We start from the raw sequence: 26,486 nt of genomic DNA on the forward strand, positions 1-26,486 counted from the left end.
AAGAGAAAGGGTTAGGGTTGCATATTTCATTTTATTATCAGATTATAAGCACATATTAATGTTTTATATTTTTAAAATGTAAAAGAGGCAGGGTTGTGTTTATATTATGTTTTATGAATACATGCAGTGAAGCCTAATCAATGTACACTTTGCCTGAACCACATTTGTGTGGCTATTTGTTTTAAGATTTTTTTTTTTTTAAATGAACACGAAAGGAGGTATACCTATTATGCTATTTTATAACATATTTCGTTTTATTGTTGACTAAAATATACGAGAGAGCTGAGAGACGACATCAAGAACGCTGCTGTTCCATTTGCAGAGGTTCGATCGTTCTCCTGAGTCGAACCTGTCAAGTCCAAACTTTGCGTAGCCTACTTTGCGAAACGCCCATCTCTTCAGATCACGGAATATCACGGAAGCAGGAAATAGTTTCTGGTGCCCCTGACGCAGAGTCAAACCGTCTAGTAGCCTAAAACATTCAGCCATCGGTAAGATACAACATTTCTTGCCCGCATTTTATAATAGATCTATAATAGTAGTACCGAACTTAAGCGGTGTCATATACTTCGATTGTTGTTACAGAATAGATATGGAAATTGTAAGAATTAGGCTACATGGTTTAGATTGCGATATTTCATTCTTTTAATAGTGAGGGCAAAACATAAATAAATAAACGTTTACGACATTTACAGCCTTCAACAGGTGTTTTGATTCATTATAAAAAAATCGGATATCGGACTACTATTGTTTATTCACTTAAAAGAACCGACACAAAAGATTCATTGTCTGGGAATCGAACTATTGTCGAACTGCGTGTTTCATGCCGTTGAATACGCTTTGCTTCTTAAACTTAAAGCATAAATGATAAATAATATTTATAGGCCTATGTATGTTTTTAATGACAGCTTAATCTTAATTATCTTTTCAAACGAACTAGGCTTTTTAGGTCACTATGTCTGAGAGAGATGAGGAAACATTCAAGTCTGTGGACTTGAAGCAGCAAAATCAAAAGTCTCCAGTCACTATGTCAGAGAAAGATGAGGAGACATTCAATTCTGTGGACTTGGAGCAGCAAACTCAAAAGTCTCCAGTCACTATGTCAGAGAAAGATGAGGAAACATTTAAGTCTGTGGACCTGAAGCAGCAAACTCAAAAGTCTCCGGAACCAGACATCCATCCTCAACAATCTCCCAGTGAAACAGAAAAACCCAGCACACCTGCTGCAGAGGCCAAGGCAGAAACCACCCCCTCTCCACGTGCCTCAGCAGTCAAAGCTAAATGGAAAACATCTGCAGAACAGTTTAAAGTCAAGAAATTTTTTGTTCTTAGGGTAATGTCTACTTTTTTTTAAAGTCTCATATAAGTCTCTGTTTTCTGTGTTGACCGCAAATCGATGTTCTACTGTGTTTATAATCATTGACACATAATCTACACTTCTTTTGTATGTTGAGAGGTGTGGGGCAAACAAACCACGGTTGCTCTGCAGTACAATAGAAAACTGCTGACCACACCTTTTGGATGAATATCCTCAACACCTATTCAGCAAACGATGATAGTCGTTATACTCTTCACTCGTCGAGTACTGACATATGTTTGCCAATATTCAGTCAAACATATATTCCTTACCTGCAGAGATCACTGAAAGCTGTTTTCCTGTTTTCTGTTTCCTCAGTCTAGCTGAGGACATTTGATTAGCAAATAGTAGCCTATCTGTTGGCCTGCTCAAAGACCAGATTTTGTTTTGTGAAAGTGGTGAAATGGGATCACTCATCTCTCAAAACCATTGATCCCACTTACTCTAAAATAGAAATCCATTTTTATGACTAAGCACTATATTGTAATTGTGTCTATTGTAATCAGTGGCATATTTGTCTCTGTATTCATGGTGTGGTACAACACTTAAAAAATGACTAGTTATTATCATAGTAGTTAGAATTAAATCTTATAATATTTAGAATCAAATTAGTTAAATTAAATCAAATTGATGAACCAATGAATGTTGCTGTTTTCAATATACATCTGGCATACAAAGCACATCAAGGCTTACTTATTTTAAAGCTTTAATCCATTTTAATGTTTCTTTCATATGGACACAATGTGCACAAGAATATTATGAAATGCTAATATTTGGTCAGTGTTAAACACACCTTTTTGAAAAACTTTTTTTTTATATGAACATTGGAAGAACATTGTGAACATTCTCCACTTCTCCAGTGATTTACTGGAAAAAAAAAATGTGTACAGTTATATGGCTTCAACATCACAGACATTGTTTAACAAATAGTTTCACATATTACAATTGTCTTGTTAAAGGAACTTAGAACAAGTTTAGTTTGCGGAAAAACATTTTAATATGAGCACCCTCTAGTGGGTCCTGGCCCCTAATGCACAGAATATGTCACTGGTTGTAATATGTTGTAATTGTTGTGCTATGTCACATTTTAGCCTGGAACATTGGACCAAGGCATTGAAGATGTTAAATCTCTGGTGGATCCCACAGAAGATGGTGCTGTCCAGGGTGTTTGGCTCATGGCTGAGTAAGTGGGGTTTTTTTTCTTTCTCAAAAAAAACAAAAAAAAAACACCCTAGTTTAAGAGCACTTTTGAAGTAACCAAATATTGACTGCTCTGCTAATGTGCAACATTCACGTGGAGTAAGAGAATCTCATTTAGTTCTTTCATCACATGGCACTCATTCCAGGACGCAATCCATTATCTCGCTCTGTGTTCTGTAAATAAGTAAAATGTACAGGAAATAAAGTGAAATAAACAGGGAGCAGAATGGAACTGCTAAAATACATTTTGATAAATGTGTTGGCAGATGACAACTTCTATCTGTCTGTGAGCAGGCTTTCAGGAAACAGTTTGAAGGCTTTGCTCTGTGATCATTAATAATATATATTATATTTCCCATGGTTTGAGCTTAGGCTCGAAACAAAAAATGAAGTTCATGGAATTCATTCTTTTTGACTGATATAAATTTATAATGATAGACATTGTAAGAAATGGCTTTAGCTGTACCTTGCCTTTTCGTGCTGTCAAAACAAAGACACTTAATAGGTTTGTTGCGTTAAATTAGCTTTAAATAGTCTCGTATTCCACATGTGTTCATTATCAAAGGATTCCTATAATAATTAAATGCATTATCTTGCCCTGTGCATGATTATGTGCATAATTTAAAATAAATGTAAAATAAAGCTCATACAAAAATTTACAGTACCATGTAAAAGTTTGATATACTTTTACTTCCTCATAGTAATACCATTTCATTGCATTTTTAATTTAAAAAGATACATTATTATTTGAGGCTTAATCACAAAGCCTTGTATGTGAACAGTCGTCCAACTCTTTGAAAACCTAGCAGTAATTTAGGGCTCCAGACTAACATTTGGGAGCAGTAGCACTGGTGCCACTAAGTTCTACAGATGGTGGTGCCGGCTCCTGATTTGGTAGCGCTGGGGGAATTTTTAATCATAGTTAATTTACTCATAAAATTACTACTGTTTTGCATTAATAAGTACAGTTACTAATAATATGGCGCTTTTCCACTGCATGGTACGGCTCGGTACGGTTCGACTCGGCGCGGAACGGTTCGGCTCGCTTCGCTTTTCCACTGCATGGTACGGTTCGACTCGGCGCGGAACGGTTCGGCTCGCTTCGCTTTTCCACTGCATGGTACGGTTCGACTCGGCGCGGAACGGTTCGGCTCGCTTCGCTTTTCCACTGCGTGGTACGACTCGACTCGGTACGGCACGGCTCGGCTCGCTTTAGCTCATTTGCTTTTCCACTGCAGTTAGTACCGCTTCAAAGTGGGTGGGACTGTCTGATCGTTAATAGTTGCCGTCTCTACTGCCATGGCATCATCATATTAAATGCGAATTTTTCAGACCAGCACACCCATGGTCGCACAAATGGGCGCAAATGCATTAGCTATTTAAACAACGTGGCGCAGGACTAGAAAATGATAACTGCGTCGGGCTGAAACTAGCAAAAAACACTCGAGTCGCGCCTGGCACTCTATTGCGCCGCGTGTATGATAGGGCCCATGGTTTTCTTACATCTTTTAGTTTTACAAATCATCACATTAAAAATAACATTTAAATAGGATAATATTTAGAGCTTTGAAGTTCTGTAATAGTGTGAAGCACTAATTCACTCTCAAGAGGTTTTAAGAACCCTGAGATGAATAATGAAAAAAAGAACATTTATTTCTAACTATTTCTGCCACAATACCATGGTTACAGTTAGCATTACTACATTAAATCTATGGTGAATGTTGGTGATTTGTGGACTGGAAAAGCCTTCTATTACTTGTTCATTCATGGCACAGTGTTTGTCCTGGTTTCCATGTCAGCGCTGTTTGATCTGATATCTGTAAATTTGAATGCTTCCTACAAGATCTCGCTGTGATGTTGTTAATTCTGCGGCGAATTCCAACGCTTTCTCGCTGGATCTCCCAGCGCTGTGTAGTAATGGTGTCGCGTGTCTAGTACGAGCTGATAAACGGACCACACTGCACAGCTCAAAAGAGTGGCACGGTTTTGTTCCACTTTTGTTTCATTTGCTGTTTGATATTTCTCATATGCAACAGAAATAGTACATCTCAGTTGGGTAGCATGATGGTGGAACCAGTGCGACTTCTAACAAAATTTAGTCGCACTGGCAGAATTTTTTTTCCGCAAAAAGTCCGGAGCCCTGTAATTTAGGGGTAATGGAAGACTGTAGAGTTTAACAAGTCTTGTGACATCAAGGGCAACTCTTACACTATGCTTGCAGTATTACATCCAAAGGCCTTGGGGCACCGCTGAGAGTCAGAGTCTGTGTGTTTAGTTGTGTTTGTGTCTATGTGGTGTGAAAATGTTTGTGGTCTTTCATACCTATTGTACGTCCCCGGACCCACATACTCAGCCAAGGTGAAATTATTCCATTTGCCTTGTCAGAAGTAAACAAGTAAAAAGTATACCTAAATAAGACACCAGGGTGCATAAAGGCCCTTAATTTTAGTAAGATTCTCATGTGCTGTTTCTGTCACTGTCCAGATCTAATGTTGTGAGTAAGAGAAAATGCATTCAAATAGAAGTATACACATCTGGATACAAGTCTTGTGTGTTTTACCTTACCTTACCTTACCATCACTGAGTAAGTTTCACAATTCCTTGCTGAGAGAAAGTTTTAAGAAATGGAGAACATGCACAGCCTCTCGCTGTCTTTGTCTCATGGGCAGGAGCTCTCCATACATTCAACAGAACGTAATGCACTTTTCACTTGCCAATTGGGGCGAAAGCTCTGACAAAAGAAATGAGATTTGGTGTTTTGACAAAAAAAAAAAAAAAAAAATTCATATAAAAAGTAGCTTATGCATTAGTTATGCATTTTCCAAGCACATATCTTTGTTTTGACATAACATCTGGGATCTAAAAATGTGGGCATACATATTTTAAGAAGAATGCCAAAGGCAATTGCAGATATGTTGTAGCTTTTAGAATATGTAGGCCTATATAATTGAAACCCATTTTGTGTGATGAACATAAAATAAAATAGTTTGGTCTCTTTTTCTTACTAAATACGCTGTAGGTTCAAACAGACCTACTGCAGCTTACAAATATGTAATATTTATCTCTAAAAAAAAAAGTATTAACAGCTTCAATGAGTTTTCAAATTGGGGTCCGGGGAAATGCTAGGGGATCCATGGAAAATTTGAAAGAAAAAATGCATTCTATTGGCAACCATAGATTTTAACAGTAAGAACCAAAAGCATATAATCACATTTGCATTGTTTTGTTAAAAAAAATCACATTACTTCTGACAGTGAAGTTCAAGAATGCTTGATTCTGCTGTAGCCATGGTTTTTAAAGACAGTATTCTGCCTTGAACTGTACTCTTATATTGGGTATAATAAAAGATACACTGTCAGTTTAATGCAAAGTAAATATTTTCTACATAACATACTTGACATGGAAAAGCCTGCTGTTGCCATTTAGAATAACTGGTATAGAAACAATACTGTGACAAGATTCATTCATCTATATGTGCCAAACTAATCTGTCAAACTCTAAATTAACATAAGTCCAAGAACTTGTTTTAGAATCCTTCTGTGCTTGATCAAAGCTGTGGAAGGATTGTGAGCGATAGATTTATGGGAATGTAGGCCGGTGCTGGTGTAGTTACATTGATGTACTGTTTGCAACACAGCAGAGGTCTGCAGTAGGGGACCCATGCTAACATGTTTCAAATAATTAAACTCATGTTAATTAAAGATGCTGTAAACGATTAAGCACTGTGAAGTTCCTGCCAGACTACCACAAACATACTGTTGAGACATATTTCAGGGTGAAGCAGCAGAGCACTAGTACGTCATCTCAGTGTTGTCAAAGTAGTCTAAAGCAACAGTTGCAGAAAAGTAGCAACTGCTTATGAAGTTGAGTATTGTTCAAGGTACTACTGCATCATATATCAGAGTACTGCCCTCAAGTCTTTGGCTCTGACATTGGCCAGAATTTTAATATTGTGCATCTTTACAAGTAATACCCATATTTTAATGCTCTCTCCCTTTTCCTGTGTAGGATCGATCATTGGAACAATGAGAAAGAGCGTTTGGTGCTCATCACAGAGAACACCCTTCTCATCTGCAAGTATGACTTCATCATGCTTCACTGTGAGCAGATCCATAAGATTCCACTCAACTTCATCGACCGCATCTGCTATGGTACCTTCTGCTTTCCACCAAATTCCCTCCTGAAGTGAGTAACACCCTTTCCTTCATCAGTATCAATTCATTCCTTGTTGAAAAGTTCACATCTCCCTAATGCAACAAAGTTTCTGAACGTTCTTCATTTGCCAGCAGTTCCTCAACTTTTAACCGTACATCTGATTTTCATAGTTTCTGATCAACTGTGACCGTCAGAACCAAAAATACAAGCACAAAATTTGTCTATGCTCCACTGATTGTTATTGTGCCACCTGTTGCCATGTGTAATGAAGCCTTGTACATTCAAGAACCCTCAGAAGGTATTTTTCTAAGAAACATCTTCCACACTGGCTTATTGCCAGTTCTGTTAATCAGTTGCAAATTCCTCCCCACCTTTTGCATGTCATGCTTAATTGCATGATAAGAGGAAAGTCTGGGGAGAGATAGAGCACAAAGAGAGGTGCTCCATATGTAGATGACAAACTTGCAGGGCTTGTCGAAAATGAGAGATGGAAACAACTCCTGTTCTGCTTCAGTAAGCACATTGTGGATGTGATAACTGCAAGTAAACAGAAGCCAGTGTTACTTTATCTGCTTGGTGGTCTTAATAATAGCTGGACACCTGGTTGAAAATAGTTGGTTATTGAAAAGAAATATGATTAAAAGATACACTACTGTTCAAAAGGTTTGGGTTCAGTACAATATTATTATTATTATTTTTTTGCCATACTTTTATTCAGCAAGCATGCATTAAGGCGAGACACTACAGGTGAATAGGGTAAATTTTTTAACTAGCAGATATCACCATGAAACGTTCCCAGTTGATTACCTACATTAAGATGAGAAAAAAATGTATTACAAGTTTTCTGTAATTTAATGTTTAAATATGCAAATTAGGCAATGTCTAATTAAATATTCGCTAATTTGCATATATAAAAAAAAACGAAATCTGAGAATTGGATAAAGCAAGGTTAAAAAATTTTTTTTCATTGTGTTCTCATATTAGATGGGGAAAAAAAATACATTGACTTTTGCATTGTTACAAAAATAAATAAATAAATATAATCAAATACATATTGTTCTTTTACTTTCTTTTCATTAAATAATTCGAAACATTTTCTATTTATATTTTAAAAAGTTATACAATATTACGGTTTTTAATGTATTTTTTATTTTATTTTATTACTGTAGTAAATGCAAAAGTGATTTATATTATATTTTTTGTTATATACTGTTATTGCACATCAAAATTAATTAATTACTGAATTAAGTCATTGGATTTATGTCAGTAACATTTTCATAAGACTCATAACTTTGAGTTGCCACTGAAGTACCCAGGTGTTCCAACTGGCATCAGTAACCTGTAATACCCTCACATTAAAGCACTTTGTATGTTTGTGAATATTTAAGCCAATGGCTTTTGACTCTCATTCATTTCTGTGCATTTCTCCATCCTCCATAAAGCCTTAAACAGACAAATGAGGAAAATCTGAGACCATGAGTCATTTTTCCTAACCGTATTAGCAGTTTTTACAGGGTGATAATACCCACAATGCAGCAGGATTTGACAAATGGTATCAGAGGGGAAGGAGGCCAGAGCCTCTTTTCTTCTCTTAATTTTTTTGTGGAGGGATTATGTGAATAGAAATGGGATGTAAGGAGGACTTTATAACGCAGGGAGGGGAGAGCTGTCAGTACAGCTCTTGTGTAACCGATTAGTGGTAGAAATTAATGTAGTCCTTTCATCCAAACCTTTTAAAGCTGGCTCAGGGGACACCAAACCAAGTAAAACTAATTTGATGAATAAAACGTAATGTGGCATGAAGTGCTTAGGAGAGGCAGGCCGTATTGGGCTGACTTTATCTCCCCACATTACATTCAATTATAAATAAAACGCCAATGAAAACCACCCTAGAGTGCTGGAGGAGAAAGGCAAGCTTTAAAGCCACTCTTTTTCTTTTTCCTTCCATTTTTGCTTAATTTCTTTCCATCTCCCTTATTACTTTCTTTTCGCAAACTTAATCTCATGCTCAAGCTGTCTGCACTTCTTTCTTTTAAACAACTATGCATGCAGTTCTCCGCTCATGTTCTCCTTTTTACTCTCAACACACTACTTAAATATTATTCTTATTGATATCCAGGCTGTTATTTCAACTATATTTATTTTGTCTCTTCAGCTTTAATCACTCCAGTTGATGAGTCCTTCATTCTGTTATTGTCAGTCACCTGTTAGATGTTTCTGTACAGAACCCAAATACAGTACAGTAGTGGGACAACAGTCATTGTCCAGCATCAGAGTCCGATGAATTAGTTAATATTGAGTGAATGGAATAAATCATGTATACAGCATTGTGTTGCCCCACATCACAATATAGTTGCATGCATTTGTGCATTCTAAGGAAACTTAAGGTGTGTTCACACTTGTAGTTCAATTGTCTTGTTCTTTTGGTCAAAGAAAATTTTACTTTAAAACTTAAAATTTAAATTGTTTTTTAAATTGCTCTGTTTTCAGCACACCGTTTAAGTGCATGTGTCTTTAAATGATAGAGCTTTGCTCACCCCGCCCTCTGTTCTGTGCGTACACCGTAACACAATATCACAATAACCATAACGCGTTGTTCATTATAAAAGTGGGATTATGAATTATATTGAGAACGTCATATATAGAAAACATGCCGTAATGTACCCTGAGTGTAAACAGCCGCATTCATCGTGAAGCGTGCAAGCGATTTGCAAAGATTAATATAAATATTAATATAAAGGTTAATAAAACATTACACTCACCACTTCTTCTGGAGGTGCAGCAGGAACACGAATAGTTGGTACCGATCCTTTTTTCAGGAGCAGCTTCTTAGCAAAACCAGCTTTATTCTGACCCTCGTTTATAAAGCAGTCTGGTGTGTGAAATGATTCGCGCAAACATGAAAGCATTGACGTTGACCGTGGGGGAATATTCCCTTCGAAAACAAACTCAGCCACTGCGTCTTCAGCGGTTCGGATTTAGGAACATCAAAATGACTGCTGTGTTCCTTATTACACCCAAGAACAGAACACCACAATCGCTTAGATGCCATTCTGCTCATAGACAGTGCTCCAGCGTATCAACAATGGCCGCGCCGGTCTGCGCGGACTATGATTGACAGCTCGCTCCTGAGCGAGGGCGGGTCTGTGTTGAAACGCTGCTGTCAATCAACAATCGTGGGATGGGCGTCGATTTTGTGACGGCTTGATTTGAGACGGGGGAAACCATATAAGAAGATATATAAAAATAAAAAAAACACTGGATGGATTTTTATCATTTTATGATGGTTGTGTACAGGCACTGCCAACACACATTTCAGTACAATCAACTTGTAAAAGTGCATGTACCATCATTTGACCCCTTTAAGACTGAACCTAAAGATACAAAACAAAAAGATACAGCTTTTATGACATATATTTTGAGACGGAACTTACCGAACATCTAAACCAATACTGTGTGCTGGGCTAAATGCGCTAGTTGTAAGTGTGTACATGGTGTTTTTACCAGCTGAGAACTCGTGAAGAGCTTATAAAATGTGTAAAGGAGTCAAAACTACCGAACTAATGGGTAACGTAGCTGAATGGGTAACGTAGAAAAACTGTGTCCGAAATCACAAACTGTCTGAGTAGGTACTACATTTGAGGGAAGTATATGATTTTGGACGCAGCGCAGGTATGCTTGAGTATTCTGTCCTTTTTAGGGTCGCATATTGTGACATCACATCCTGTTTTTGGTTAGTTTAGATGTCATTTGTCTTTTGCATTTGTATTTAAGTCAAACCGCACATTTTCTTTGGAAATTGACCCTTTTCAGTGGCCTCTGTACTCTTGTTTGGTATGCACAAATGGACCACACACTAACAGAGCAATCGCACCAGCCCTTACGAAAAAGAAGTATACTTCAAGTTCATTTTATGAAGTACACTTAAGTAATGTTCAAGTATACTTTATGTAGTAAGTATACTAATATCAATGTGTACTTGTAGTAAACTTGTAAGTGTACTATTTCAATACTGCTTGGGACTAAATTGGCCCACATTTAGTATATAAAAGTATAAGTATACTTACTATAAGTGTAAGAGTAGTAAACTTTAAGTACACAACTAGGTTTCTCATTTGTAATGCATCTGTACTACAAGTGAACTTATAAGTATACTAGTAGTTTACTTACATTTTTACTACATTTTTACATTTATCTCTTTTTCAGAGTACTTACATTTTAAAGGGGTGGTTGAGTATGATTTCACTTTTCTAACTTTAGTCAGTTTGTAATGTTGCTGTCTGAGCATAAACAACATCTGCAAAGTTACAACGCTCAAAGTTCAGAGCAAAGGAAGATATTTGCTTTTAAAGAAAAGGACTACAACTGGTAGGGTCTACACGACATTCCTCCCGGGTTAGTGACATCACTAACCCTAAAATGTACATAAACCCCACCCCCGGAACATGCAGTCCATGTTGAGAAGAGTTGACAAAAGTTGTTGTATAAGAGTACATTTGTGAGTCAGCTCAAACTTTAGCATCCATCTTTTCACATGCAATAGAAAGTCACTCTGTGTGCATCTCACAACAGTTCCTATAAAATCGATTTATGGATTACCATGACAGAATATGCTAATTGAAGATAGTTAACTCCACATCAGCAACATAAATTCATCAACTAACCATTCAGAGACGTCCTGTTGCTTGCATTCTACATGTTGTCACTTCTTCTTGAGTCTCTCCATCTTTGTCTGACTCTGTTTTAACATTAAAGGCAGAACAGTTTCTGTCATTTTAGTGTGTCTGCGTGAGGTAATCAGAGCTGCTATTCCTGCTAACACACAGGAGCTCTTGAAACCCCGCCCTCTGCAGCAGCTCATTTGCATTTAAAGGGCCAGGCACAAAACGGTGCGTTTTTGTAAACCCTCAAAAAGTGACAACTTTAACATGCTATATAAAAATATCTGTGGGGTATTTTGTGCTAAAACTTCACACACACACACACACACACACACACACACACACACACACACACACACACACACACTCTGGGGACATCAGAGATATATTTTACATCTTGTGAAAAGGGCATTATACCACCCCTTTAATTATGTATTGGTATATAAAGACAGTTTAAACAAATTTGGGAAAAAGTTTTTTAGAAAAATCCTGCCTACCCTGCCTTTAAGTATATCTCGATCAAAAGATTGAGTACAGGCCAAATATACTTGGACTTTTCTCTCAGTATAAGTCCAAGTACACTTAAGTGTAATTTTAAGTATATTTCTGAGAAGTATATAAAATGTAGACTGAAAGTATACTTTCTTATTTTTAGTCTAAAAGAAGTATACTAATAGAACACTTGAATAAACTACTTTTTTGTAAGGGAGAGTCTAAGTTGAACCAAACACACCCTCAACACACCCTTAGTGTGTGACTTTTTGTGCAACTGTGTTTGTGTTGCTTTGAGCAATTGGATGTTGACACTTGGGGATTTTTTTGGTCATTAGTTTATCAAAGTATCAGCTGAATATTATTGTAATATCCCAGACAGGGTGATCAGGACCCAGTATCAGTCAAGATTAAATGCACTACCATTCAAAAGTTTTGTGAAATATTACAATTTTAAACAGCTGTTTGTAACATATTTCAAAATGTAATTTATTCTTGTGATGGCAATAGCTGAATTTTCAGCATCATTACTCCAAACTTCAGTATCACATGATCATTGACAAGTCATTCTTGAATGTTGATTTGGTGCTTTTAGAAACATTTCTTATTATTATCAATGTAAACTGTGATGGTTTTTTTTTTTTTTTTTTTATGATTCTTTGATGAATAGGAAGTTCAAAAGAACAGCATTTATTTGACAAATATTTTGTAACATTACAAATTTCTTTACTTTCACTTCTGATCAATTTGTTGTATCCTTAATTTCTTTAAAAAATCGTAGTGACCCCAAACTTTTAAATGGTAGTGTATATCTGCCAATATTGTATATTTATGTCCACCTGTTTTCACATTTAGGTTACCTTTATTGTCATCTCTAATAGTATTTTTATGTACTGCATAATTTTAGAAGATCTCAATATGAATATCCATTTTTCATATTGTACGTAACGTTGTGATGCCTAAATTCAGCTGTGGAATTTAAAACTATTGATTTTAATTTTGTGTATAGTATTTTTTTACTTTTTTTCAAAGTAGTATAGAATGTAATTAATAACATTAAAATAATTAACTATATCAGCCAGAATTTGAATGTGCGTTCCTATATTCTCAGCTCTGTTGAAAACATTTAGTCATACATAAAACCTTCAAGCCATCAGATTTCCAATAATCAGGACATGTGGGGAAAAAGTGTGCTGATTATGTGTGGGCTTTTGCCATGGGTCATTACAGTGATAAATGATTGGACTACTGCCTTTACTGAGAATGAGAGAGACAAGTAATTCTTTTTGAGAATCTCTACCCTTTCTGTTTTTAATTTCTAAGCTTCTAAGACAGTACACCTCTTAAGAAAGAGCACTGGATGGATATTCATACAGTCCAGTCATTTATTTTATTTTATTTTTTAAATCAAATTTATTTACAGTGCAGCCCAAAAAATGCAGTGGCTCCACCATGACCAAGTTCTATCATGGGTTATAGTAAGGGTTTACTCCAGATGTCTGTAGGCCACTGATACCTTCCCTTAACTACAGGGAGAATGGTTCACGGTGGTTTTGAATGAGTCTTAGCCTCAGTGTGGTGCAAAGAGAGTTCATTCACTGTGGCTGTTTTCAAAAAGTGCTTTTCACCCAGACTGTCTAGACAAGGTAATTACCCATCTACCCTGCACATCACTCATGTGTCCTCGGTAGCTCCTGCTGACAAGAGCCTTTTTTTGTGTGACTTTTTTTGACAGAATGTTGCTATAAAAATATATCCAGCATTTCAAGTGTAAAGAGGATGTTTATGAAACATAAAATGTGTCAGACTTGGAGGCAATTTTCAGCTTTCTGTCAAATGAAAACATACAGAAACCGAAATATGAAATTAAGCATGAAGATTGTCATTACAAAACTTGGATAGGCAAAGCGATAACCGTATATTTCCACAGAGAAGACGTAGAGAACAACTAGTTTTCTATGTTAATATACTTTAAAATGTAATTTATTCCTGTGATGGCAAAGCTGAATTTTCAGCAGCCATTACTCCAGTCTTCAGTGTCACATGAAGTCTTTCTATAAACTTTGATGCTCAAGAAAGATTTCTTGTTGTTCAAGAAGTTCTTGTTGAGTAGAAAGTTCAAAAGACTATAGGGTGGAATACATATACATATACATATATTCCACCCCACCACATTATTGGAAACTTGATAATGAATCATTTTGTCAGCAGAGGGGGCAATTTCACACATTTAGACCAGCTGTGCACAGCGTCCGCATCCAGTTCATATCCTCCCACAACTGCACCGTAACTAAAACCAACTTGCACACATTACCTGATTAAGAACAACTTCGGCGATATAACTTCTGAATTACTTTAAGCTTTTAAATTTTTTAGATTTCCTAGACCTTGCAATCAATCTTAGCTGTTTCCATTAAGTGCACTGGGTGGGGTAAAAACTACACAAACAACAGAACTGTATTGAAGCATTCATTGTGATTGACTTCCTGGGAAGGATTAGCTAAAGTTTACATAGGGATTTGTTAACCATTTCTTAACTATGTGTCAACATGCTAGTGCTTGCCAGGTCATTTACTGTATTGACTGTGTCCACTGCGCGCATGTAGAATTATGTGTCAGCACTGTTTGGACCTGAGAGACTCTAGTTTGATTTGTCATTGTCAGGAAATGGAAGCATAGCGCTAAATCTCTAAATCTTGTGGTGTTTTACAGTATATGGAGAGCGCTGATTTATGCCTAATTGCAATAGGATATGCCTACGTAAAACAGAAGCATTATGATGCATAATTTCTTGGCATTTACTTTCCTGGATCTTCACCTCCTGAAGGAAATTAGTCACAGGGATAAAGCCCCACCTATTTCTTCCTCTCGCCCTTATTCTCTTGCTCTGAAATATTTTGCATGAATTTAGTTTTTCGATCACGTCAAGTAAAAGACTGGTTCACGGATGGCCCACCACAGTGAATGGCCGTGCTGCTCAATCGTAGTATCTATTGAGCAATCTGGGGATTTGTTTGTTGGCTCTGGCACTCCGCGAGCCACTTGCCCTGACAGCTGTAGCAGACCTCTGATATTCATCTAGTGTGTTGACTTACTAGTCCTCAGCCATACATAAGTGCAGTCGACCGCTACAGGAATTTCAAGACGCTGCACCAGAGATTAACTAAGAATACATTTGAGTGTGTGTGTGTTTATTTTTGAGTCATTCTACAATTGAGGTGACATTTCAATCTGGAAGTTGTTCAAAAATTAAACTCATCAATCCTAAATTAAACCAATTGTGCTATTTGAATAATTGTATCTTCTTGTGTCATTCGAATGATTATAGTTAAAACAATTTACCATTGACTGCTATGTTCTTGTCCAGTGAGATTGCTCCTTATTAAAGCTAATAGCAACTAGTAACATTTGTGACTTCACAAAAATATATAACACGTTCAGTGGCACTGATGCAATGAGGAATGAAGCTTTTTTCTATAAAGGTTCTTTTTGGTGTTTCTGTGTTGCAATAGACTAGATTCTAGCATTGAGGGATGAAATGGCATTCGGAAATTTCTCCAATGATCCTAACAAGTATCCAGTAAGCCAACCATATAAGGGCCCTGATGTCACTGAATCACTTTCAGAGATTTGCTTGTCACCATTTGCAGATACCTTTGAAATCAACGAGTAATTGCGTATAATGAATCACAACTGTTGCATACGTGTCCAAAATCTTTAAATAAACCACAGGTGTTTTTTTTTTTTGTAAGACTCCAAAACACTTCAAAACAAGCATGTAAACATGATGAAAATTAATAGACAGGCAGTCAGTTTATAACATGAGAAGCGGTTTTCATACAAAAGTTTAAGGAATTTGATTTTGAAGTCTTCCTCTGGGGGAAGGACTCTGACACTACTGACATTTCACGAGTTCACACTTACATCAATTAAACAGAGTAAAGATTATGCGTATTTGGCGTGATGTCCGGGGGGGAGGGCTCCAAGCTCAGAATTTTTCCCTGAACCCAGAGTACTCCCCCCGTTGTTGTAAGAGTATTTAGGACTAGAAGTGGGGTGGTGGAGGGATGCTGTTAAACTGTCAACGAACGGAGGTAAGTTTGCTGTATATATACACCTCTTAACTCGTTGATTGGGTTGTGCTCCGCTCGTGTCTAATTAGGTTTGATTATCTGAATGTGCTCCACCTGTTTAATTAGGTTTAATTATCTGAACGTGCTCCTCCCGAACTTTGTTAATAAAACTTCATTTAGAGTGACAGTTGCTTTTGTGTAAATATGAAAAATAAATAAATATTAGTGCTGTCAATCAATTAAAAAATTAAGTAATCAATCACACATTTTTCTGTAATTACGATTAATCACACCTAACATTTAAAGTTTTTTTATATATTTTTATATTGTAATAATTTCACATGTAGAAACAACAAAGACAGTAGCCTATATTTTAAATATTTGTTTAATGTCATCTTTTTATGAAAGGCATCACCGATACCAATACTGCTACTGATGTGTCTATGAAATAGATATTTTTTTTTTCTCAATTTTAGCCAATAATCATAGCTATTTATCATTACAGTATAATTGAAAGCCAAACATTTTAATTTCTGTCAGGACCACTATCGTCAAATACAATTGGCAATTGCATACAGTTAGGATTGGCGGTATGGTTCCGTTCTGGGCGAGAACTCCCTGCGCATCCATGCAGCCTACCCTTGGGGTAAACAGAACAAAACCAACATGAATGTATTGCAGATATCATTAATTCAAGATTTTAAAGTACAACATAATTCCAGAATTTATTCTGATTCAAGGGGAATCAGAATGCCATACTGACTGTATGAGAGGAGGAGCTGGGGATGGAGGAGGGTAATTAGCTCCTGAGAAACGTGATAGGTGCTAATAATACTGAAGGAGCTTATATATGTATACAGTGATAGGAGTCGTATTCCTGTAGGTAGACGTGGTTTTGCTGATTGTCAGCTGATGCGAGCTTGACTAACGTGACTTGCCAGAACTGACGCTACGCTTAATATTTATTAAAAAAATCTAAAAACTTTTAATTTAAGTGAAGTTAAAACAATATTCACATAAGCCCATTATAATTAATGTCACATATACATGTGCCCTTCAATATATCAGGGCTCAATTTTTTCTATTGGCCCATTTTTTCTTGCCCTGTCAAAATGCACAAAAATGTATTATTTTAATAGTTTTTGACCCGTGTAACCTTGTAAATAATGCTTTAAGATTTTTAGGTCTAAGGATATATAAAAAAAAAATTAATAGTTATCAAATACTTCAGTCTTCACTGCATAAATTATAAATTAAATGTAGATTAATCCTTATTAAAGCTACAAATGTTATTCAGTCAAGAGCAGTGAGTGATTTTCTCTTTTTCCTTTGTTCTTTGATTATCCTTAATGACAAACAACAGCAGGTTTATTGGGCTACTGTCACTTTAAGACTTGCCGCTCATGATGCGGATCTGACACACATCTCATTTTCTCACTACTCTTTAAGGTCATTTAAGACTTTATTTAACTAATTTAAGACTGTGCTTGCGAGGATACTCGACAAAACAGGCATTTTGGCATAATTTTGTTTTTGTCCGTTCAGGCGCTGTCTGAAGTGGCTTTCTGTGCGCACGAGTCGTGTGTGTAGGTCGTAATTACTGCAATTACGTGATTTGTAAAAACTTGTTAAAAGCATTCACGTCCTCGTTGAGCTCGTAATTGCAGCTTGTAAGATGGGAATTGTCTGAGAGTTCCTACTTGTACCATGCGACTAATGTACCACCTGACCACCGCAGATTTAGTGGTGCCATAGAAACGCCAGTAATTCCCAGTCCGAGGACGTGAACAGCTCTGAATATAATTTCACGTGTTGTCATCTCGAGACTATGGTAATAACGACATGGCGTGAATGCAGCATAGGTCACACAGACAGGAAATTCACAGACGCGCCAGTACAGCACTACGTTCTTTTTTGTGTCTTATCGCGCTTGAATGGTTTAAAAGCATTTGCATGAATAAGGCCATCGTCATATAATGTAACGCTAGCCAATGGATGACAGGGAAAAAAAACCAGATGCTGCGTTAATTGAGTTAAATATTTTAAACAAGTTAAACTGAACATTTATATATTTATTATGTGTATATATACGGATAACTGAAAATAGGCAAAGAGGCGGGATTAGCTGAGGTGACGGTTAACAGACAGCAGACAAACGGCTAGTAATCTCACTCAAGTGGCCACACCCTAATTATGCAGAACTTTAAGGCTTAATATAATTTAAAGGGGTGGTATAATGCGAATGTGTATGTGAAGTTTTAGCTCAAAATACCCCACAGATTATTTTTTACAGCATGTTAAAATTGTCCCTTTTTGAGGGTGAGCAAAAAACGTGTCATTTTGTGTGTGCCCCTTTAAATGCAAATGAGCTGCTGCTCCCGTCAAAGAGGGCGGAGCTTCAAGAGCTTGTGTGTTAGCAGCTCCAATTACCTCACGCTGACAAGCACTAAAATGTCAGAAACTGTTCTGCCTTTTATGTTTAAACTGGAGTCGGACAATGATGGAGAGACTCAAGAAGAGTGACAACATGTAGAATGCAACCAAGACGTTTCTGAATGGTTATTTGATAAATTTATGTTGCTGATGTGGAGCTAACTATCTTCAAGTCTTTGATTAACATATTCTGTCATGATAATCTATAAAATCACTCGTGTGGGAACTGTTGTAAGATGCCTACAGAGTGACATGCTATTGCATTTGCGTTACGTACTGTATTGCATGTGAAAAGACGTATGTGACAGTTTGAGCAGACTCACAAATGTGCTCTACTACAACAACTCTTCCTCTTCTCAACATGGACTGCGTGTTCCTGGGGGCGGGGTCTATGTAAATTGTAGGGTTAGTGATGTCACTAACCCGGGAGGAATGTCGTGTAGTCCCTACCAGCCGTTTGTTGTAGTCCTTAAAAAGCAATTTCTTTAAAAGCAAATATCTTCTTTTGCTTTGAATTTTGAGCATTGTGACTTTACAGATATTGTTTATGCTCAAACAGCAACATTACACACTAACTTAAGTTAGAAAAGTGAAATCATAATCAACCACCCCTTTAAAGAGGATGTTCTAAAAAAATTCACCCCCCTCACAGTTGTCATGAAGGGCAAAATTAGCTATAAAGACCAAAACCACTTTTTGTACCAGGCTGTAAAAAAAAAAATTCTGCTGTAAAGTTGGGCATATTAACATTGGGGGTATATAGGATTGACTCTCTTTTGGAGCCTGTCTCTAGCAACCAGTCGATGAATTGCATTTTAAGTCACTTCCGTGTTGGATTCAAGAGAAGACCGGAAGGTTGCCGATTGGTTAACGCATTCATTTTGACAGCCCTCCTAATAAATATAAATTTTACAAATACATATTTTTTTTTAACTTGAATTTTAATAATTAACCTTTTTACAAAAATGTGATGTTACAACACATCTATGATTATTACTTTCTTTAAACAGTATGCACTATGGAACAATAACACATTTTCATGCTTAAAACAACTTTCAAAATATTTGTTTTATACAATTGAATATTAATAAAATGAAATATTAGTTATAAGATTATATATAGCCTACTATCTAAAGTGTTTTAAAATATTCTGTATTTTGTATCACTTTTTTTGTACAAATTTTTATGTTTGAGAAACGTTCCTGCAAGTACTGTACACTAGATTTAATGTTTCCTCTTGGCCATTATTCCAATTTTATGGCAAGTAGGAAACATCAAATTTAGTGTGACTTTATTTCTAGGAATGCACTCCTGTGTGTAACGTGTCTCGGGGAAGCTTCATGCATGACAAATCTTAGCATCCATTTTTCACCTTTTCTTTTCATCCCTCCCTTTCCCTCCCCTTCTCAATCTTTCTCAATCATGTAGAGTGATGGAATGAAATAGAGTGTGTGTGCGTGTGTGTGTGTGTGTGTGTGTGTGTGTGTGTGTGTGTGTGTGTAAGAGAGTGAGTGGCAATGATCAGTGAAAGCTCAAGCCTGTACCACAAACAGTGAATGTCCCAGCCCGCTGGCTGCTGCAGCCCAGCCCTCTGCCTGTCTCAACTGGCCCGCGCGTACTGATAGCTTACCTCTGGAATCATCTGGATCAACTCACACACACACAGAGTAAAATACACAACTGCTTTGGCACAAACAATGTATGCGTGTGCACTTGCTCATGTACACACAAAAGCACACTTTACGCTTTTAAGCAAACATACAAAAACCTTACATACTCAAAGTCAAATTTTCAGCCTTTTTTCTGAGTCTGGCTTTGTGCCGCCCCATGATCACCTTTCTTCTCTTTTTCTCTCAACACAACAGTTTATTCAGCAGGGTGTAGCCCGCGAGACCTCAGCAGCCATTGTCAAAGTCTGAGAGTGTTAGTGTAAACATAGGCAGCATCGTGAGAGCTGGAGACACAGCCTTGCCCTGTAGTTATGTTTTTTTTCTTTTCTTTTTTTTTATCTAAAGAGTCACTCTTTCTCTGTAGCTTTAAGGTATGTGTGTTTGGCAGGAACTGGTCCTGCTTAAGGTGTGTTCTGGAGTCTGTTGGTTTTTGCCAAAATACGACACACCTGGAAATGCAACAGGCACGTTTTAAGCAACTGTGTGCACATGTTTGCATCAATTGTCTCGTATTGAAGATATGCATCTGAATTCATAAAAGGCTTTATGCTTAAAGATTCCAAGCACTGACCCTCTGTGTACTCTTAAAACAAAGGGTCATATGCTCAAATGAAAAATCATAAATTACACATACTTAAAGGAATACATTTCTTTTCTTTTTTTATCATTTATTTACTCAATATTTTAGTCATGATTTACCCACTTTCATTTCATTCCATACCTTAAAGCCTTTCATTTTTTGTTTCTGTGGTACAAAGTAGCAGGATATTGATGATAGTTCTTATGACCATGTTGTAGTGAAGTCCATACTTGTGCTCTATATTTTTCTTATAATAGGAATGCCTTTGGTTTGTGTCATAACCAATCACGACGTACCAGTTTGAAGGGAAATGGCATATAAGAGTTGCAGTGGAGTGGATGACTTTCAGTCAATAATTAATTGTTTGGAATGTTAAAGGAATAATGAAATAAAATGAAAATTGTGTCATTATTCGCTCGCCCTCGTGTCGTTTCTGTATACTGTTATCAATGGATGTCCAAATAAGAATAAAAAATATAGACATCATGACACAATTAACTACTTTAAACATTTAAAAGTTAAATGCATTGATATATGACACACAATGTCTTCAGAATATATAATTTAGTATAAAACAAAAAAGGTCACAGTTCAAATGTTTGGCAAAAGCATAATGAAAATTATAATATTTGACAATAATCATTGATTTATAAACGTCTAGAATGCATGCTGTCAGTAAATAAGGTTGTATTAAGTTTATTTCTCATGTATCCTCCCTTAATATATGTGCGACATATTATGATATTATATCTTAAAATTATATGATTATATAAAAATTATAACCACCAATTGTTACCTTAAAGAGCTATTTTTACCTGATTTAGCACATACATTTTACTTAGATCAATTCTGCAATATTAATCAATATTTTTTACTTAAATTAAAGATTTAGATTTAAATGATTTAGATGTGACCATTTTTTTCGAATGCAAGAACTATGTGTCATAATTTAGAAATATTTCAGTCAAGTGGAGGGGAGAGTAAATGTGGAGAAAAGTATGTATCCATCTATCAGCTAAACAAAAATTTGACCTCCTGAGGCTAAAGACTGAATGCTTTGTAATGATTACAGTAGATTCTTGACTTTACCTGGAGCCCAGTCTGTCTGTATGAGAGTGAAGGAGGGCCGCTAGGTCACTGGTTATGTGGTTACGTTTGTTTAATGGCTATGGTGTTGTGCTGAAGGGCATATCAGTCTCAGCGAGACACAAGAGAAGTGTTTTTTTACAGGCCACACGTTTATCAAATGTCACTAGCCAAGCATAACTACTTTTACTTCCGTTTCAAAAACTCTATCAAGGATAGAAAGTTCCTGAAATTTAATTTATACCAAGCTCATTCCATTAAAAGCTAGCTTTCATGAAGTTAAGAAAACTTCTCAGATTTCACAGATATGTTTGGTTACTAATCATTCTGTAAAGAAGTAAAAAAAAACTGTGAAATGTGTTTTTTATACTGCCTCATTTAGAATATTATAACCAGGCATGATGTGTCAGATTTCTTGTGAAAACGCTGAGGGATGCGGCACAGTAACAGCCAATCAGAACATATTCAAAGTTTAATATACATTTACGAGGAATGTGATTTTAAACCAATGACATTTCACTGTGGGCGGGGCTACCCGGAGCAATGACACAGAAATAGAAAGCATGACAAAAACTCATATTAACAGGAAAAAACTATTTATTGCTTGTTGATTTATTTTTTTTGCACCAATACATGATGCAATACTTACAAATTGGTGTTAAATTAAGAATGTCTCTTAGTGTGACTGCATGGACATTTGTAGAAATCACAGCCTTTCATTCCATGACTGATGGAGAAACAGTACATTTGTCTGTTGTGAAAGATGCTTGTAAAACATGGAAGGGTGCCAACACATTACAAAGAGGGAATGTTTGGAGGTTTTAAAGCCCTGTGTTTGCTGCCAGGCACTCTCTTGTCTTATGAGGTTTCATCAGCCTGGAAAATAAAGACATCCCCTCTAGGCTTTTCATTAAAAAAATATTTACTTAAAATGGCAAAAGAGAAAGGCAGAGGGGATGAAAGAAAATCTGATGAGCGGAGGGAATTGCCTCTAAGCTTAGCAAACATTACATTGGGCTGTATATAAAGGAGGCGACCTGAAGAGAAATGGTGACAGTTTTGGCAGGGAGGGAAGCTGGGGGGGGGGGTCTGGGGTCAAGCTGACCTAATTGAAAGCATGAAATTGTGAATCCCTGAGTAGATAATGCACTTGTTAGTAGTAAGGGATTACAGATGTTACAACAAAAGATACGTGCCACTTGTTCCTGTTTTTGTACCGAGTGCTTTTTGTGCATGCTTCAGCAAACTCATGAAACTCATTTATTTAGTTATATTTGTAAAATCTGCGTTTCTGCATTTCCATAGTGTTTTTCTCTGCTCTCATCGAATTCTCCCACTAGACTTGCAATCATTATGTCAGGGGTTTTCAGGGACCCCCAAATGTGACTATTCTCTTGTGAGTTACCCCCTTCCTAAAATATATATATATTTTTTTATAAACATCATTCAGTCAGTTCTATTTTTCTAGTTCTATCTATTTATTTATTAATTTCTATTTTTTCTAGTTCTATTTATTTATTCATTTCTATAATGACACATGGAATAAATAAATAGAAATAGATTAAATATAGATAGAAATAGAATAAATAAAAATAAATGAGTAAATGAATAAGCATAAATAGAATTAACAAACAAATAGTAATAGAAAAATATAGAATAAATAAATAGAAATAGAAAAATAGAAAGAATAAATAAATAAATAGAAATAATAAATAAATAGAGAAAAATAGAATAAATAAATAATTAGAAATAGAAAAAAATAGAATAAATAAATAGAAATAGGATATATAGAAATAAATTTTATTTATTTATTTTCTCTGAACTTTTCTGTGGATCCCATAGCATTTCCTTGTAGAGTCCCCTGTAGAGTTTATTGTAAATTTCGATTTCTCTAGCAATGCTATCATCTATCTGTCATTGTCTTCCAGCATACAAGTATTACGATATGTCTTTGTTTTTCAGGAGAGAAGGTGAGGGTGTGCGGGTGTTTTGGGATAAACTCAGAGAACCATCTTTCACATCTCGTTGGAATCCTTTTTCTGTTGACTATCCTTTCTGTTCATTCACCTATCACCCTGTCAGGGGTGCCAATGAGCAGCTGGGTCACCTGTGTGAGGTGAGTATTACAATGCAACACACAGAACACGTTTATCACAGTCAGGTCTCATTCCTTACCTCTGACATATTCCTATAAGATCTTCAAACTATCAGACTAAACCCAACCATTAAATGAGCTCAGTTAGCCAGTAGCCACTCTCAAAACCAGTTACTCACAAGTGTTACAGAAGCTGCCAGAGGACTTGCAGAGGGGGAGTAAGAATCCACAATTTCTTGGAAGTCGTTTTAGGAAGAAATGACGTGTTCAGTTAACATTAGTGGTGCAATATTTATTTCACTACATGATTAAGATTTCAAAGAATGACAGCTTGAGGCTAGAGGCAAGGTTACTTAAGGCAGCGTTTCTCAAACTGGGGTCATTCGAAATCAAATGGGGTCAGTGGAAATTTCCTGCATAAATAAATTGACGTACGTTACTGAATATAAGTATTAATCTATGAAAGCCTCACCAGTTCCACCTGGACTTTTTTATAGTTTATAGTTTATCTGTGTGTATACATGCCATTAAATAATTTCCTGACAATAAAAACATTTGTGATCCAGGTTTTAAGAGGCCGAGCACTGAGAGTTGATCATTTAGATTTGGTGATAATTATAGTTTATATGCCATTGTTAAAGAAATCCACCTATCGCCAAAAATACATACCTTTTTTTTACCATCTGCTTACCAAATGCAAAATTTATATGCATATAAAAGCAATCTCTTGTTTATATCTATCTTTCCCTTGTGAAAAAAGTACACTTTAGCATACTTAAAAAAATATATATTTAAAGTACCTAATAATAAAGTAGTGCGAACGGAACGTAATGTTTTCAGACAATTATGTTAATTGCAATAAATGAAAATATAGTATTACTTAAATTTATTAAATGCAATTAGATGAAATTAGCTGAACTAGAGTGCCTTTTGACCCATTTAACTAGGACTTAAGTACATCTTTATATGTAATTTCATAATTTCTCTACTGTCTTTGAAATATATTTAAAGTGTACTGCTAAATGTACTGACAAGCATTTATGGGAAACTAAAATATACTTTAATGTCACTTGTATGTTATGTATTTATGTATTTAGATATATTTATTTTTAATTAGACATTTTTAATGATGAAATTGTAATTTACTACATTTTTAAATAAATTAAACTTGAAATATTGGGTACAATGGGGCTAAAGGCGTACTGGGGTAAAAGGTGCATTTGACTTTATTCTCTATTATTTGTATGAATAATATGTGCCTTTTGTCCTATGCTGGTGAGCCTTTTACCTTGTGTGTGGGATAAAAGGTCCAGCTTGACATCTTTATTTTCACACAAAATCTGTTGCTCCATCAATGTTCAATAAAACATATATATTTTTCCTTCAATCATACACTATTTTTTTATACTTGGGGTGTGCCTTCAACCCCGTTTTACCCTAATACTGAATAACACTACAGTTACTTTAGTATGTGTAATATGTTAGCCAACATAAAGTAAGTGCACTTATTTAAAGCATGACAAAACATTATTAAAATATAATGATTTAAAATGATAATAATTTAAAAAATGATTACATTATCGGCAAGGATAGAAATAAATATGTAGGCTACTTTTAAGATTTGAAGTTCACAACAAGTGCACATTCAATACAATTAAGCTCTTCTTTTTCGCAAGGGATATGGAGATAAACTGATATTCTGTTTTGTTGTTGTTATGCTAACTATCTGAAGTAGCCCTTATATTATGTCATGATCATCTTTGATCAACTAACTATCTGAAGTAGACCTTATATTATGTCACATTCATCTTTTTGGAGTTAGGGGGCCCGTAGACAGTTTGAGGTCAAGTGGTCATTGGTTTAGAAAAAGTACTTAATTTTTAGATATGTAAGCCCCCGATTTAAGGCTGTATCATTTAATTAGACAATAAACAAGAAATAGTCCAGGGCGTATGGAAAAATCACTGAAATCAAACATTTTGAAATTAGATTTGTTTTGGTCCCTGGCTCACTCAGCGTCTCTAAAGTATGTATGTAGTTCAAGGTGTGAGCGAAGGGTCTTATGCAGGTGACCTCAAAGATCGCATAACCAGTCATTTGGACTACGGGGGTGTCTAATCCCACAGCCACACATTCCCATTCCTCACATTCCACCCCACCTACTGAGGTGAACAGCAGGTTCAACAAAGATGAAGAACGGTTGATAAAAAAAAAAAGAGAAAAAATTGATTTTTTTTTGACAAGCAGAAACCACCAACCTGACAAACACGAGTTGAGCCAAATAAGCATATAAAAGTTGTTTTTGCCGTGTGTTTTAGTACTGAATAAATTACTTTTCCATATTTTTCTTCCTCATTTAGATTGAAAACTTCAGGGAGGAGCTGACTTTAGCAGCGCAGAAAGCCCACAGCAAGAATCCTGTACCTGGAAAAGCCAACGGGGTTCTTGTGCTGAATCAACCCATTCTAATCGAAGCATATGTTGGTCTGATGTCTGTCATAGGCAACCAAAACAAGCTGGGCTATTGCTTAGCACGAGGCAATATTGGTTTCTGAGGGCACTTTGAGTCTTCCAATGATTGTTTACACTAAGTAATTCTCTTGCACCAGCTGAGCATGTGTAATTTATATTTTAATTTAATATATTTTAAATATACGGGAGGAATGTATAATTTTTGTTCTTAA

The 26,486-nt window shown here is 36.0% G+C and overlaps 1 protein-coding gene across 3 annotated transcripts; it reads left to right on the plus strand.

Annotated features, from left to right (window-relative positions):
- Nucleotides 1-327: 327 nt before the first annotated feature.
- tprg1 (tumor protein p63 regulated 1) lies at nucleotides 328-26,486 on the plus strand. 3 transcript variants are annotated; one of them, XM_084425938.1, is made up of 6 exons: nucleotides 328-541; nucleotides 950-1,333; nucleotides 2,449-2,540; nucleotides 6,566-6,742; nucleotides 23,670-23,823; nucleotides 26,163-26,486. In XM_084425938.1, exons 2-6 carry the CDS (start codon nucleotides 956-958, stop codon nucleotides 26,355-26,357), a joined length of 996 nt encoding a protein of 331 aa, XP_084282064.1. In that variant the 5' UTR covers nucleotides 328-541; nucleotides 950-955; the 3' UTR covers nucleotides 26,358-26,486. The 3 variants fall into 3 exon arrangements, with proteins under 3 accessions (XP_084282064.1, XP_084282063.1, XP_084282062.1); XM_084425937.1 differs by having other exon boundaries at nucleotides 357-491; XM_084425936.1 differs by having other exon boundaries at nucleotides 396-491; nucleotides 941-1,333.

The sequence above is a fragment of the Rutilus rutilus genome, assembly GCF_951802725.1.
Source record: "Rutilus rutilus genome assembly, chromosome: 12".
Classification (NCBI taxonomy): Eukaryota; Metazoa; Chordata; class Actinopteri; order Cypriniformes; family Leuciscidae; genus Rutilus; species Rutilus rutilus.